The 16,428-nt window shown below is 50.4% G+C and overlaps 1 protein-coding gene across 1 annotated transcript in view; it reads left to right on the top strand.

Moving 5' to 3' along the window:
• Window positions 1–2,953: 2,953 nt before the first annotated feature.
• Window positions 2,954–16,428, top strand: part of LOC123368705 (NACHT, LRR and PYD domains-containing protein 12-like) — a 104,474-nt gene continuing 90,999 nt past the window's right edge. Inside the window, exon 1 of the mRNA XM_045013749.1 lies at window positions 2,954–3,009. Coding sequence (XP_044869684.1) covers window positions 2,965–3,009 — 45 coding nt within the window. The 5' untranslated portion in view covers window positions 2,954–2,964. The remainder of the gene's footprint in view (window positions 3,010–16,428) is intronic.

Genomic DNA, 16,428 nt, shown 5'->3' with positions numbered 1-16,428 from the left:
CTCATTGTTCTCTGGGGAATGTGTAGAGCATTTTATGTCTGCTTTTAACAGGTTTCTGCTCTCTGAAGAAGTGTATATTTGTTTCCCTCCGTACGAAAGGCAACTTAGCTCAGCAGCCATCAACTGGATTTTTCAGTATGTGAATTTATAGCAATTTGAGCAGGCCGTGCAGCAGTTCTTCCTGTTAAACCTGGATTGTTTGATATGGTAACTCCTCTCTTACAGGACTGGGATAGAGCCAATATGTTGCTGGGTCACAAGGGCCAAATTCTGCCCTCAGTTACATCTGTGCAGCTCCACTGACCATAGAGATTACACATGGACAAGACCCAGGATTTTCCTGCCAGTGCAGGGTTGTTCCTGCAGAAGCCAAAGGGGCTGCATGGGGCTAATTCAAAGTGGAATTTGACCCTAACACACTCTGCTTGATTCTCCCCTGCATGGCCCCATGTCCACACAGCTGTATCTGAGCAAGGTTGGTGTGAAGATGAGTGTTCAGATCCCACACCAGACATGAGGGAGTTAGGGAGCTGCCATGGGTTCGAGTAGCTCTGCGCTGCCGCACCTGCCAGGCATGTCAGGACAGGAGGAAGGGTTCAAATGGGAGAAGCTGAGCTCTGCAGAAGGTGGCTCTGGGAGCAGCACAAACCTCTAGTCCCCAACTCCTAGGGTGAGGCCTGGCTGAGGGCAGAGCCTGCTCCCATGACTGCGGATGGTCCAGGCACCCTGACAAGAAGGTGAATTGGGCTAGAAACAGTTGTCTCAGGACACTTTCTGGGGGTGCCCAGAGGACACTGAGCTCAGCTGCGGCTGGCCAAAGACTCCCTGAAGGAGTCACAGACATGTTGTTGTCATTGTCGATCCCTGGAGGTCGAGGATGACTCTTCCACAGGTTTTCTAAAAGTTGTTCCTGTGAAATAAGCCTGCGTGTGAGTAGTTTAATGTGGGGGAGCCGTTGCACACCTGCAGCCACACAAATCTTGGTGCAAGAGGCACCTGTGTCCGGTGGCAAGGAAGTCCAAGAGAACCAGCGATTTCTCCTCCGTTGCAGCCTTCATCTGCCTATGCAGCTGTTGAGAGGTTATCCTGCTTCATCCTCCTGTTCTGTTATTGGGTCTTTGTAGGGGTGAAGGGACCTCAAGAGGTCATCTTGTCCTCTCCCCCACTGGGGCAGGGTTAAGGAGGGGAAGGCCCATGTCACATTTGGGACCAGCTCTTTGCTTGTCTTGGGGTTTTACCTTTCTCTCGGTCTGGAAGGGCTTAGCTTCAGCGAAACCAGCCGGAGAGGTGAGTTTCTGTCTCTCAGCCTGTACTGGTGACAGCCTGGTGCCAGCTGATGAAGTGCTGGGTGAGTACAAGGCACCCTTGTATCCCAAAGGGGGTGCTGTGGAGGGACCATGCCCTGCACAGACAGGTTAATTTCCTGGTTTTTGGTGCTGTCACACTTTGCTCCTTCTTTGGTCTGAGCAGACAGTGAGTCCTCTTTGTCCAGCTCGGGTGATACTCTGGGAGTAGGAAATGGAAATGGTCACGCTGCCTGGTGAGTTATGGGTGTTTAACGCCATCTCCCATAATTCTCCATGGTTCCCAAAATGCCTCGCCTGATTTCTCACAAGCCATTGCTGAGACAAGAACTGTGGTATAAGTACCCAGAGGGCATCAAAACTACAAAGACAGACCCAGTGCTGTGTGTGGATACAGGGAAAAAAAAACTGCCATGTAGTCAGACAGCTAGTGTGGAAGCAGCACACAATGACACCCTGCCCTGGCACCGTCACTACAGCACTGCTGGTTGCTGCAAATCCTTTGGAGTTACAAAGCAGCAGCTCTTCCCTCCCTGCCTGCCCCTCTCATCCAATGCTCTGTGTGGCCAACTGGGTGCCCCCTAACTGGAGAACAGCTGCTGTACGTCCTCCTGGGCTCCAACAAGGGCTCCCCATTGGGCTTGCCTGCCACATACCTGATCACACCTGCTCTATTCCCTCTGTTGTCTCCCTACCACCCCCTTCCTGGTCTGGCCTCTTCAACTCCTCCTCATTCCTATCCTGCTGCATCAGCTCCTCTTCCTACCTCTGATCCCCTGCCTTCTGGATCCCATACCCTGCTCCCTGCCCCATGTGCACTGGCTCCCTGGCATCACCTCCCTCTGGGTCTGTATCTATATTCACACACCTGCATGTGCTGCTTGAAGCATTTCCCCTTCCCTTTGTTGCCGGCTCAAAGAGCCCGAGGCGGAGCAACAGCAGGTTCGTTGCCCGGTGTGCGTCGCACTAATTATCACACCAGGGTGGAGAAGCAAAAACCAGGTTTATTTGAGCCCAAATAAGGTGCCAGGGAGAAAAGCATTCTCAAATCCTGCACACCCGCTTGCAGGCGGGGTCCCAGCATTTATACCCCCCTTGTTTGTGTAAGCCTTTTGTTCGGTTTTCCCCCTCACCCCTCCCTTCCCAACAGCAGTTACTTTGAACATTACATTTCAGCATGTTAGAAAAAGTTCCCATTCACAAGCTTATCTGTTGGCCTTGTCAGCTTCAGGCACATGAAGCCTTCTCCCCCTCTTTCTCCCGCCTTCTCACTACTATTGCTAGTTTAAGCGGAACTGCAGCTGTCTGCTAAAAAGCTGACTCTCACAAATTCTGCTTCTAGGCTGTTAGCATGCAGACTGGTTAAAGTTCACAGCATGTAAGAACTTTGGTTCACTTCAGGCCCAAAGTCACAACTTTGGTTTACTCAGGCCTAGTGACACCAACACCTTCACACTCTGCCCCCTTTCCCAATTGCACTGGCAGCTGACACTTATTTCCCGTCTCTGCGACATTTTTCAGGAAGGAGTAAATTCAAGTCCATTGTGAGGTAAGGCTGTGAGCAGTGGCTGATTCCTACTGCCAGCCCTTAACAGGCAGCAAGTGGGGACTCCAGCACTGACGTTTAATCACATGCTGTTTGTGAGGTAATGGGCCCTGCATGAGAACCCTGTGCACAGGAATGGCCTCTTCCTTATCAGGCAGGGTAAGAACTTGCTCCTGGTGCTGAGCAGTGCTGATCTTGCCAGGAAACCTCACCCCTTCTCCTCACTCCTCGAGTTTATTATTAACAACTTAGGATGTGGAATTTTATCCTTGTTTGGAAGAGGTGGAACAGAGAGACCCAGCCCTTTTTCCTGGTCTCCATGGGACCCAGCTCTTGTTCCCCAGCCTATTTACAGAGCAGGGAGCCCTCCCAGCCTCTAGTCTCTAAACCCACCACACCCCTCCACTGCTAGAGACCTCAGGCCCAGATCCTCTGGTCTGGCCAAGCGGCACTTGGTGCAGGGACAGAGTTTAGAGGAGAGGGTGGAAGGCTCACACATGACTGTCAGCTGCCTGTGTGTTCCCCTCACCCTGGGACCTGGCATGACTTAGAGAACCTGCAGTTGTGCCTGGCTGCCTGTGACCCAGTGGGATGTTCCAGCAGCCAGGGATTGCCAGGGTCAGCTGAAATCCAGCCTCCCCTCCTTTCCCCTGCTCTCACCCCTGCACTGGGGACAGCAGTGGGGTGAATAGGAGCCACAGTGCCAGCTCTCAGGCACCTGGGGACTCTCCACTGCAGGAGAATCCTCAGGAAGTTGGCTGAGCAGCTCTATAGCCTCTTTGCATCAGTGGAGCAGCATAAAGGGGCCACAGCTGGATGGAGAATCTGGGACTTGCTCTTTTATTAAGAACTGTGCTGTTTTCCCATCCATCACACATGGAGAGCCAGAGACAGCTCACCCTTGCAGTCCCATCTACGCATGACAATTGCATCACTGCGATTTACAGCAGTGAGATTCAGTTGGTGTAAGCTGCAGCCATGCAGTGTGTCAGCACGAGCCATCCAGGTTCTGGTGCAGAAGGGCAGCGTGTCCACACCGCGTTCCTTGCTGCAGCTGGGCCATGTGATTGCTGCGTCTTTTGCTCCTTAGACAACAAACATAATGGGAAGCAGGGCCGACTCCAGGCACCAGCGAACAAAGCAGGTGCTTCGGGTGGCCAATGAGAAGGGGCAGCACGTCTGGATCTTCAGTGGCTATTCGGTGGCGGGTCTCTCAGTCCCTCTAGGATTGAAGAACCTGCTGCCGATTTGACGCCAAAGAATGAAGCAGCAAGGTAGAGCTGCCACTGAAGTGCCGCTGATCGTGGCTTTTTTTTTTTTCTTGGGTCGGTCAAAAAGCCTGATCTGGCCCTGGCTGTGTCTTTTGCTCCTTAGGCAACAAACATAATGGGAAGGAACCACAATGGCACAGTGGACTCCAAATAATCATGTTTGCTAACTGTATACAACATGTTTCAGAGTTACAGCCGTGTTAGTCTGTATCCGCAAAAAGAACAGGAGTACTTGTGGCACCTTAGAGACTAACAAATTTATTATAGCATAAGCTTTTGTGGGCTACAGCAGGGATACTGCCCAGTTCCCACACACTACAGTTATACTTTGGGTGACTATCCTAGAGTTCCCAGCAGAGCTACAAGCAGGCCTGCTGGAGAGGCGCTTTAATGAGCTGGGGAGAAGCTCTTCCTTCCCCCACACCTCCTGAAATGCGCAGAAAGGAGATTGCTACTGTGTATCTCCTCAAGTTCCTAGGGTCTTGGGCCTGGCCAGTCTCAGCACAGGTCAACTGGCCCTCTTCCGGCCCTGATGGGCTCAGCCTTCTCTCTCTGTTGCCACTCCAGGAGCCCCCTCCTTCCAGCTGTTCATCCGATATCATCTTCCCCAACAGCCCCTCCTCCATCCTTTGTCTTCGGTCCCAGGTAAACAGGTTGCCTGGACGTCTTCTCTTCTCTTCCATCCTTTGTTCCTCCACTGGCTGGAACCGGCTGGTCAGGTTGCTGGGATCCCCTTTCCGCAGCTCACTGTCCTCCCACTGGCCAGAACTGGCTGACTTCCAAGCTTGGGGGGGCCTCCCAGGCATGAGGTCACCAGTTGCTAGGGTACCCAATCTCCAGGCCGTAATCCAGGGTCCCAATGTCTAGGCAAGGTGACCCTTGGTCCTCTGCAACAACAAACTCCCTCTCCCACCACCTCGTTAGCCACACAGCACACAGGGGAAACTGAGACACACACTCTGTTCATGCAAGACACTAAGAAAATTTCCTACTTCATCATAGATGCTTAGCCAGCGCTGTCAGAACAAAAAGGTTTATTAGTCAGCTGGAACACAGCATAGGAAGTCCTTGGTTAGAATAGAGAGATTAAGGTTAAAGCACGGTCCATTCTGGGTAGCCAGCACCCAGCATAGCTGTAGTGAACCCCACAGGTCAAGCTTTGTCTCCCAGTCTCTGACCAAGGAGGTTAGACTCCCACCAGCTCCCTGATTCATTCCCGCAGCCAAGTCATAAATCCTCCACCTCACTCCACACCAGTTCTTTGTTCGCCAGCTGGGCCAGCACTGCTTGGCTTCCTGCAGAGAGGTGGTCATTGGTTGCTAGGTACCAAAGTCTTGCTGATTGGGGTTATCATTGTCCTCACAGATTCACCATTGGTATGGCGTCTACTTCAGCCAGTCCTCTTCCAATGACTCATTCCAGTTTCAGATAGGTAGGCATCATTCACGCCTGTGTCTCTTAACCTGTCTTGAGAGAAAACTGTCCTTTTTCACCCACTAATAAGAATGCAACACACAGGGAAAACTGAGGCACACCGAAGGGTCATAAAAATATTACAGACAATCAAATCCCACTTTGTCACAGTTGGTTGATAGGTTTCCAGTTGATGAGTGATTTTTTCCTCACAGACTCTGTCATAATGAGCACTGCTCTCTCTTTCTTGTCACTACGACCTTTATAAATGAAATGTTTCTTCTCTTGCTGGAAGTGCTTCTTTATCTGCACCTGGCACCCGGCACCTTCTTTATCTGCGCCTCTCAATGATGCCCAGAATTTCACGCCTACACTTGTCCATCTCCCACATGATCTGAGAGATCTTTGTGTTTGGGACATTGTTCTCATGCTCCACTAACCAAATTTGAAGTGTTTCCTAATTGCCAGTTTCAAACATCCCAAGGTCCTGGCTTCCAGAGACTGGCTTTTACTGGGAGCCTTCATGCAGCACAAGGGGTCAGCAGTCAGCTCTCTGCTGAGCAACCATTTTTACTGGAGGGTTAGCCTGGTTTTATTTCTATAACTAGTAGGGTTTTTACAAGTGTGAGTGGCGACCCCTGAGCTCAACCCTCCCCACTTTATCAAGGCTTTGGACCAATAGCTTCATCAAGATGCAGCAGAGGGGGCTAAGGGTGAACAATCAGACAGCAGACTAGTGCAACATGGGTACTGGTGTGAAGCGAGGCTGCATTTTATCTCCACTGTAGTTTGGCATTGCCCTAGGCTGGATAATTAAGAAGTGTATTGTTGCATCTCAGTGCATCTCATGCGGGCCGGGATAAAGCACAACAACCAATATGATTGCAAGCAAAATCATTTATTATGTACAATGCATCATATTATATAGACTTTTCCATATTAGCAAACGTCAGACCCACCAACATTACATTGCTGCTGATTAGTTTTTTGTCCGATACACACGCTTTTCACACGCATGGCCCTTTGCTTACTGATTTCCCATTTCCCATGCAACTCATCTGATTATGGACTTGTTTATCACCTTGAAACTGATCCCAGCTAGGCCACCTGGCATCTGCCTCCCTCTGGCAGTTCTCAACTTTCTCATAACAACTTTATCTAACTCCTCTGTTCTTGATGTGCTGCTGCTGTAAATTTCCACCAAGGCAGCATAGGAATCATGTAACCCCACAGTGTATTAGTAATACAAACACTGGTATAGGCATGAGTAAATGACAAATCCGTAGAAGACCTAGACTCTACTGCTGATATTGCACTGAGTGAGACCCCTGAAAAATTACAAACAAAGACAAGCAACCTGGCAAAAATAGCAGGCCAAGCAGGACTCAAAATTAGTCACAACAAATCAAACATCCTTGAAACGCAGACATCAACCAGTAACGTCACATTAGAAAGTAGAACAGTTCAGTGCAGATGACACTAAACTGGGAGGAGTGGTTGATACGCTGGAGGGTAGGGATAGGATACAGAGGGACCTAGACAAATTAGAAGATTGGGCCAAAAGAAATATGATGAGGTTCAACAAGGACAAGTGCAGAGTCCTGCACTTAGGACGGAAGAATCCCATGCACTGCTACAGACTAGGGACCGAATGGCTGGGCAGCAGTTCTGCAGAAAAGGACCTAGGGGTTACGGTGGACAAAAAGCTGAATATGAGTCAACAGTGTGCCCTTGTTGCCAAGAAGGCTAATGGCATTTTGGGTTGTATAAGTAGGGGCATTTCCAGCAGATCGAGGGATGTGATCATTCCCCTCTATTCAGCACTGGTGAGGCCTCATTTGGAGTACTGTGTCCAGTTTTGGGCCCCACACTACAAGAAGGATGTGGATAAATTGGAGAGAGTCCAGCGGAGGGCAACAAAAATGATTAGGGGGCTGGAGCACATGACTTATGAGGAGAGGCTGAGGGAACTGGGATTGTTTAGACTGCAGAAGAGAAGAATGAGGGGGGATTTGATAGCTGCTTTCAACTATAAAAGCGGCCACCCAGCCAGGCAGCGGCACAGCTGATCGCAGCAGCCCAGGGGCCGGCCAACAGGGCTGCTAACAGGGGAGTTTGAGTGGGAGTTTGCAGGGGGAGGCGGAAGGGGGGTGGCACCGTGTGTCCTGTGTTCCCCAGGTAAGAACGCCGAGCGAGGCTGAGACAGCAGCAGCCATGAGCCAAGCAGCAGAGGATACACCAAGGATGATAGCATGCAGCAGCTGCGGTATGTACATGGTCCTAGCGGGGACCCAGAACAGTATTATGTATGCATGAAGTGCCGCCTAATAGAGCTGCTGGAGGAAAAGATCCAGGGTCTAGAGTTGCAGAGCATAGAAGGTGGTTTGAGCAGCTGATGGAGCAATGGCAAGCAGTGACTGAAGGGGAATGCCTAGGGATACAGGGGGAAGCAGGGGCTAAGGCCAGCGAGGGGGGACTGCCGGATGAGGAATATGGGCGGTGGAAGCATGTGACCGTGAGAAGCAGGCCAAGGAAAAGGAGAGCCAGTGAGGGAGAAATAGAGCTAAGGAACAGGTTTGAAGGTTTGGAGAATGAGGAAGGGGTACAGCAGGTGGTAGCTGATGGTGGGAGGGCAAGGAAAAAGAGAAGAGCGGCTAGTCCGATAGAAAGAGGGGAGGAGTCGATGGAGGCAGCACCAAGTTTGGGCCCAGGGAGGATGCAGGATGGCTTAAGGGGAACCACAAGGGATGATAGGAATGGAAGGAGCTTGCAACCAGGGGGGACGGAGGATAGGTTAGAGGACTGCACTGTCCCCAGGCAAAGGCAGGTCTATCTGATTGGGGATTCCATACTGAGAAGGTTGGACAGGCCTGTGACCAGGGCTGATCCAGAGAACAGAAGGGTGTGCTGTCTACCGGGCACTAAAATACGGGATGTGGACCTGAGGTTGAAAAGGATCCTAAGAGGAGCAGGTAAGAACCCATTGATCATCCTTCATGTAGGAACGAATGACACAGCTAGATTCTCGCTAGAGAGGATCAAGGGAGACTATGCCAGGTTGGGTAAGACGCTCAAGGAAATTGAGGCTCAGGTGATCTTCAGTGGGATTCTACCTGTCCCTAGGGAAGGGCGCCAAAGGGGTGACAAGATCGTGATGATAAATAGTTGGCTGAGGGAGTGGTGTTACAAGGAGGGCTTTGGGATGTATGGGCACTGGGAGGCTTTCGGGGACAGAGAACTGTTCTCACGGGATGGGCTCCACCTGAGTAGGGAAGGAAGTAGAATTCTAGGAGGGAGGCTGGCTCATCTGATTAAACGAGCTTTAAACTAGACATTGGGGGGAGACGGTTGGGAGAGGTCCAGGTACTCTCCACGCCAAATTTATACATTGAGAGGGAGAACAACAGGATAACAACAGATATAGCCAGAGGGGGAGGGTTAGGTATAAGGAAGAGGCGGGGACAGATACTAGACCGACAGGTCATACTGGTAGTACTGTGTCCCTACCAAGTTGGGTGAAAAGGGTGAGAGGAGCCAAACAGCAAAAATTAGGATGTTTGTTCACCAATGCGAGAAGCTTAGGTAACAAAATGGAGGAACTGGAGCTCCTGGTCCGAGAATTGAAACCGGATATCGTAGGAATAACCGAAACATGGTGGAACAGTAGCCATGACTGGAGTACAGGTATGGAAGGGTATGTGCTGTTTAGGAAAGACCGAAACAAAGGTAAAGGTGGGGGAGTAGCATTGTATGTCAATAATGAGGTGAAATGTAACGAAATAACTAGCAATGCAATGGATAATACGTTTGCCTGTTTGGGCAATGGTGACATTGGGGAAGAAAACTACTAGAGCGTCCCCTGGGATAGTGATTGGGGTGTGCTATAGACCGCCGGGATCTAGCCTGGATATGGATAGAGAGCTCTTTAATGTTTTTAAGGAGGTAAATACTAATAGGAACTGTATGATCATGGGAGACTTTAACTTCCCGGATATAGATTGGGAAACAAATGCTAGTAATAATAATAGGGCTCAGCTTTTCCTAGACGTGATAGCTGATGAATTCCTTCATCAAGTAGTTGCTGAACCGACGAGGGGGGATGCCATTTTAGATCTGATTTTGGTGAGTAACGAGGACCTTGTTGAGGAAATAGTTGTAGGGGACAACCTTGGCTCGAGTGATCATGAGCTAATTCGTTTCAAAATAAATGGAAGGATAAACAAAATTGCATCTGAGACTAAGGCCTTGTCTACACTACAAGACTATTTCGAATCAACTTAGTTCGAATTTGTGGATTCGACCTTATGAAGTCGAATTTGTGTATCCATACTAAATACACTAATTCGAATTTCTGAGTCCACATTCACGGGGCCAGCGTCGACTTTGGAAGCGGTGCACTGTGGGAAGCTATCCCACAGTTCCCGCACTCCCCGCTGCCCATTGGAATGCTGGGTAGAGCTCGCAATGCCTGCTGGGGGAAAAATGTGTCGAGGGTGGTTTTGGGTAACTGTCATCATTCAACCGTCACTCACAAACGCCCTCCCTCCCTGAAAGCGCCGGCGGGAAATCTGTTCGCGCACTTTTCTGGTCGGTTACAGCGCGGACGCCACAGCACTGCGAGCATGGAGCCCGCTGCGATCATCGCTGCACTTATGGCCGTTGTCAACTCCTCGCACCTTATCGTCCACCTGTGCAACAGTCAGCTACTGAGAAATCGGGCGAGGAGGCTCCGGCAGCGCGGTGAGGAGAGTGGCGCAGACCTCTCACAAAGCAGGGTACGCCGGGCAGTGGAGATCATGGTGGCAATGGGTCAAGTTCATGGTGTGGAACGGCGATTCTGGGCCCGGGAAACAAGCACGGACTGGTGGGACCGCATAGTGCTGCAGGTCTGGGATGACACAGAGTGGCTGCGAAACTTCAGGATGCGTAAGGGCACTTTCCTTGAACTCTGTGACTTGCTGGCCCCTGCCCTGAAGCGCCAGGACACCCGGATGCGAGCAGCCCTGAGTGTGCAGAAGCGAGTGGCCATAGCCCTCTGGAAACTTGCCACGCCAGACAGCTACCGGTCAGTAGCGAACCACTTTGGCGTGGGCAAATCTACCGTGGGGGTTGCTGTGATGCAAGTAGCCCACGCAATCGTTGAGCAACTGCTCTCAAAGGTAGTGAACCTGGGAAACGTTCAGGTCATCATAGACGGCTTCGCCGCGATGGGATTCCCAAACTGCGGTGGGGCTATAGATGGGACTCACATCCCTATCCTGGCACCGGCCCACCAGGCCAGCGAGTACATTAACCGAAAGGGCTACTTTTCCATGGTGCTGCAAGGACTAGTGGACCATAGGGGACGTTTTACCAACATCAACGTCGGGTGGGCGGGCAAGGTTCATGACGCGCGTGTGTTCAGGAGCTCTGGTCTCTTTAGACTCCTCCAGGCAGGTACTTTCTTCCCGGACCACAAAATAACGGTTGGGGATGTGCAGATGCCTACAGTGATCCTCGGGGACCCAGCCTACCCGCTAATGCCCTGGCTCATGAAGCCCTATACAGGCGCCCTGGACAGTGAGAAGGAACTCTTCAACTACCGGCTAAGCAAGTGCAGAATGGTGGTGGAGTGTGCTTTCGGACGTCTCAAGGGGAGATGGCGGAGCTTACTCACTCGCTCGGACATCAGCGAAAAGAATATCCCCGTAGTTATTGCTGCTTGCTGTGTGCTGCACAATCTGTGTGAGAGCAAGGGCGAGGCCTTTTTGTCCGGATGGGAGGTTGAGGCAAATCGCCTGGCTGCAGTTTACGCTCAGCCAGACACCCGTGCCGAGAGAATATCCCAGCGGGAAGCGCTCTGTATCCGGGAGGCTTTGAAAGCAAGTTTCCTCGGAGATCAGGGTAACCTATGACTCTCCACTTGCTTTCAAGAGAAACTGACCCTGGGCCTGTGTCAGTTTGTGTCGATTTGGATCTGCGGCTACATGCCTTGTTCTCCAAGTTTCCCCCACTTCCAAAGCACGTTTTTAAGCAAAGTAATTGTTACACTCATTATTAATAAATCTTTCTTTTACTTTGCATTTCTGTTCTGGTGTTGAGACATGGACGCATACTGTGCTGGGCACGGTGTGCACTGACGTACAGACCGCTTCCTCCATAGAGGACTGACATCCTCCTGCTCCTACATAGGTCTCTGGGGTGGGGGACGGATGACAGTGGTTCTGCATGAAGGGGAGGGTTTGCAGGAAGGGGCGAGTGGTGCCTTCTTTGCATAGGGGTTTGGATGACGGCAGTGGGCTGCGGGTTTCTGCGTGGGAAGGGGTGATGGGTGTGGGAGAAGGGTGACTATCTGTCCGTGGATGAGGGCTCTGGTTGGGGCTCAGGGCAGCGGATAGGCTCGTGGATCCGTTGCAAGTGCATCGTAAGGGCAGCCTGCCTTCACAGTAATGGCGTGACAGGCGCTAGGACCCTGGACAATTATACACATTACGAAATGAACAGGGGCAGCATACACAACACAGAATGACCCTGGTGCCTACTGACTGCAGTGTGTGTGTGCCCCGCAGTTGATCCTTTCCCCAAGTCTGTACCCTGGTACTGTAGGCTATACCGTGCAAGTATGAAACCCCTGTCCACCCCATACACCGAAAAATCCTCTGACAGGAAAGACATGACGGAAACAGTGATTAACAGCAAACAGCTTTTATTAATCTAATAAACAGTGGGGGGATGAACCTTGGATTTGGGACTGGCTGAGCCTATAAGGGAAGCACTTCTACAAATTTCTAACGTGAGAAGTGCGGGGTACACGGCCGCTCTGCTCTGGTTCAGTGACAGTTCTCACGTCCTCTACCACCCCTCCGTCTTGTACTTTTGGGTGAGGGGGGGCCAGGACTTCTTGGCTGGTGAGGGCGATTGCAGAGACACTGCAGGGGGGCCCTGTCCTCCAGCCTGTGGTCCTGCAGGACATCAACAAGGCGACGAAGCGTGTCCGTTTGTTCCTTCATGAGACCAAGTAGCGTTTGGGTGGTCTGCTGGTCTTCCTGCCGCCACCTATCCTCACGTTCCATGAGTGTGCGATGCTGCTCACATAGGGTCTCCCTCCAGTGTTTCTGCTCTGCAGCCTCTGCTCGGGAGCAGACCATCAGTTCAGCGAACATGTCGTCCCTAGTCTTCTTCTTTCGCCGTCTAATCATTGCCAGTCTCTGCGAGGGGGATGCCTGGGCAGTCCGGGAAGGACCCGAAGCTGTGTGATGGGGAAAGTTAGTGATTTCCTTGTACAGATACATTTTCGCGAACAGTGAACACCGTCTAGTCAATTTCCATGAAGAAGACCGTACCGGACAACAAGTGTCACGTGGTCTCCAGAGAAGCACAACATTTTGGCCTACGCTCTGATTGGCTGCGCCATTGCACAGGAGAGCGGAGAAGTCGGGAGAGAGGCAGAATCCCTCTAGCAGAGAGTCCTGGTAAGCCTTACAGTACATTATGCTTATCAGTTAACGGATAGCTGTGCCGTCGTGCTAACGGCAATCTGGAAATCAGATACTATGACCCTTTTGCAGCCACTCCCGACACTGCAGGGGAAAGATCAATGTATGCTTTTCCTGTGTGGCCTACAGCACGTGGCTGCTAAGCGCGGGGCTTTGTTATGCAAAGTATAAGTAAACCATTAAGAACAGTAACTATTCGCTAATTGCCCTAATTAGATGCAGCACTTCAGTAACGAGATTACCCTGAGGCGTGTCTCTCGAGTGCAGAAAGAAAGGATGTTAAGGGAAGCACTTCACCGACCGGGACCCTACGCGGCCATGCTGGTAGAGGCGATGGTTCCCCTGTATCTGAGGATGTCGTGGCGTGGAAGAGTGAGCTTCACCGGAGGACCAAATAGGGCACCTCTTCCTCGAAACCTCCTGCGGAGGGTATTTGAGGAACTGTTTGAAGCATTTGTGGAATTGTCCATGGAGGACTATTGTTCCATCCCAATCTGTGTAGACCTACTGTTCGTTTAGTTTCCCTTTAAAAAGTTTTAGATATAGTATTTATAGATAGAATTTATATTTTTGGTATACATGTTTTCGAGCAAATAAATATTTTCTTGTTTATACGACTTACCGCCTGATCCTTCCCCTGACTCTGAGTCCGGGTTCACGGCCGGTGAGGGTTGGTAGGGGATCTCTGTGAGGGTGAGGAACAGATCCTGGCTGTCAGGGAAAGCGGCATTGTGTTCGCTGTCGCCTGCGCCTTCCTCCACGGACCCTTCGTCGTCTTGCCCATCGGCGAACATCGAGTAGGAACTGTCCTGGCTCACTATGCCATCCACTGAGTCCACGGTCAGTGGTGGGACAGTGGTGGCAGACCCACCGAGAATGGCATGCAGTGCCTCGTAGAAGCGGCATGTCTGGGGCTGTGCTCCGGAGCGTCCGTTTGCCGCTCTGACTTTTTGATAGCCTTGCCTCAGGTCCTTGACTTTCACGCGGCACTGCATCGCATCCCGGCTGTATCCTTTCTGTGTCATGGCTTGGGAGACCTTCTCGAAGGTCTTTGCATTACGCTTGTTGGAGCGCAGCTCCGACAGCACAGACTCCTCGCCCCACACAGCGATCAGATCCTGGACTTCCCGGTCTGTCCATGCTGGGGATCTCTTTCTATTCTTGCATTGGGCTGACTCCTCTGCTGGAGAGCTCTGCATCGTTGCAGGTGCTGCGGAGCTCGCCCCGATGTCCAGCCAGGACGTCAGATTCAAAGTGCCCAGACAGGAAAATGAATTCAAATTTTCCCGGGTCATTTCCTGTGTGGCTGGTCAGAGAATCCAAGCTCCGACTGCTGTCCAGAGCGTCAACAGAGTGGTGCACTGTGGGATAGCTCCCGGAGCTACTAAGTTCGATTTGCATCCACACCTAGCCTAATTCGAGCTAGCAAGTGCGAATTTAGCGTTACTCCACCTGTCGGGGTGGAGTACCAAATTCGAACTAAGGAGCCCCCTAGTTCGAATTAAATGGCTTCCTGGTGTGGACGGTTGAGCGATTAGTTCGAATTAACGCTGCTAAATTCGATTTAAGATCCTAGTGTAGACCAGGCCTAAGGTTTATGATTTCAAAAGGGCTAACTTTACTAAATTACGGCGACTAGTTAGGGAAGTGGACTGGACTAACATATTTAGGGATCTAAAGGCGGAAGACGCCTGGGGTTACTTCAGGTTGAAGTTGCAGGAGTTGTCAGAGGCCTGTATCCCGAGAAAGGGAAAACAGTTCGTAGGTAGCAGTTTTAGACCGAGCTGGATGAGCAAGTGTCTCAGAGGGGTGATTAAGAAAAAACAGAAAGCGTACAAGGACTGGAAAATGGGAGGGATCAGCAAAGAAACCTACCTTATTGAGGTCAGAGGATGTAGGGAAGCAGTGAGGAAGGCAAAGAGCCGGGTGGAGATGGACCTAGCGAAGGGGATTAAAACCAATAGCAAAAGGCTTTTTAGCCATATAAATAGGAAGAAAACCAAGAAGGAAGAAGTGGGACCGCTTAAAACTTTAAACGGAGTGGAGATTAGGGATAATCTTGGCATGGCACAATATCTAAACGAATATTTTGCCTCGGTCTTTAACGAGGCTAGTGAAGGGCTAAGGAATAGTGGTAGAGGGACTGATGGGAATGAAGATATGGGGGTAGATATTACGGTATCTGAGGTAGAAGCCAAACTTGAACAGCTTAACGGAAGTAAATCGGGGGGCCCGGATAATCTTCATCCTAGAATATTATGGGAATTGGCAAGTGAAATTGCAAGCCCGTTAGCGATGATTTTTAATAAATCTCTAAACTCGGGGGTTGTACCGTTTGACTGGAGATTAGCTAATATAGTTCCTATATTCAAGAAGGGGAAAAAAAGTGACCCAGGTAACTACAGGCCTGTTAGTTTAACATCTGTAGTATGCAAAGTCATGGAAAAAATTGTAAAGGAGAGAGTGGTTACGAACCTTGAGGCCGATGGCAACTGGGACAAATTACAGCATGGTTTTATGAAAGGTAGATCATGCCAAACCAACCTGATCTCCTTCTTTGAGAAAGTAACAGACTTTTTAGACAAGGGAAATGCGGTGGATCTAATATATCTAGATTTCAGTAAGGCGTTTGATATGGTACCGCATGAGGAATTACTGGTTAAATTGGAAAAGATGGGGATCAAAATGAAAATCCAGAGGTGGATAAGGAGCTGGTTAAAGGGGAGACTGCAGAGGGTCGTATTGAAGGGTGATCTGTCGGGTTGGAGGGGGGTTACCAGTGGAGTTCCTCAAGGTTCGGTTTTGGGTCTGATTTTATTTAATCTATTTATCGCTGACCTCGGAACCAAAAGTAGGAGTGGGCTGATAAAGTTTGCGGATGACACCAAGTTGGGAGGTATTACCAATTCGGAAAAGGATCGGGATATCCTCCAGGGAGATTTGGATGACCTTGTAAACTGGAGTATTAGTAACAGGATGAAATTCAATAATGAGAAGTGTAAGGTTATGCATTTAGGGATGACTAACAAGAATTTTAGTTATAAGCTGGGGACGCACCAGTTGGAAGTAACGGAGGAGGAGAAGGACCTAGGAGTCCTGGTTGATCGTAGGATGACTATGAGTAGGCAATGTGATGTGGCCATTAAAAAAGCTAATGCGGTCTTGGGATGCATTAGGCGAGGTATTTCTAGTAGAGATAAGGAGGTGCTAGTCCCGTTATATAAGGCGTTGGTGAGACCTCATTTGGAGTATTGTGTGCAGTTTTGGTCTCCCATGTTTAAGAAGGATGAATTCAAACTGGAACGGGTACAAAGAAGGGCCACTAGAATGATCCAAGGAATGGAAAGCCTGTCGTATGAAAGGAGACTTGAGGAGCTCGGTTTGTTTTCCTTAACCAAAAGAAGGATAAGAGGAGATAT

Source organism: Mauremys mutica, chromosome 4 (genome assembly GCF_020497125.1).
Source record: "Mauremys mutica isolate MM-2020 ecotype Southern chromosome 4, ASM2049712v1, whole genome shotgun sequence".
NCBI lineage: Eukaryota > Metazoa > Chordata > Testudines > Geoemydidae > Mauremys > Mauremys mutica.
This window is presented reverse-complemented; position numbering and strand designations above follow the sequence as displayed.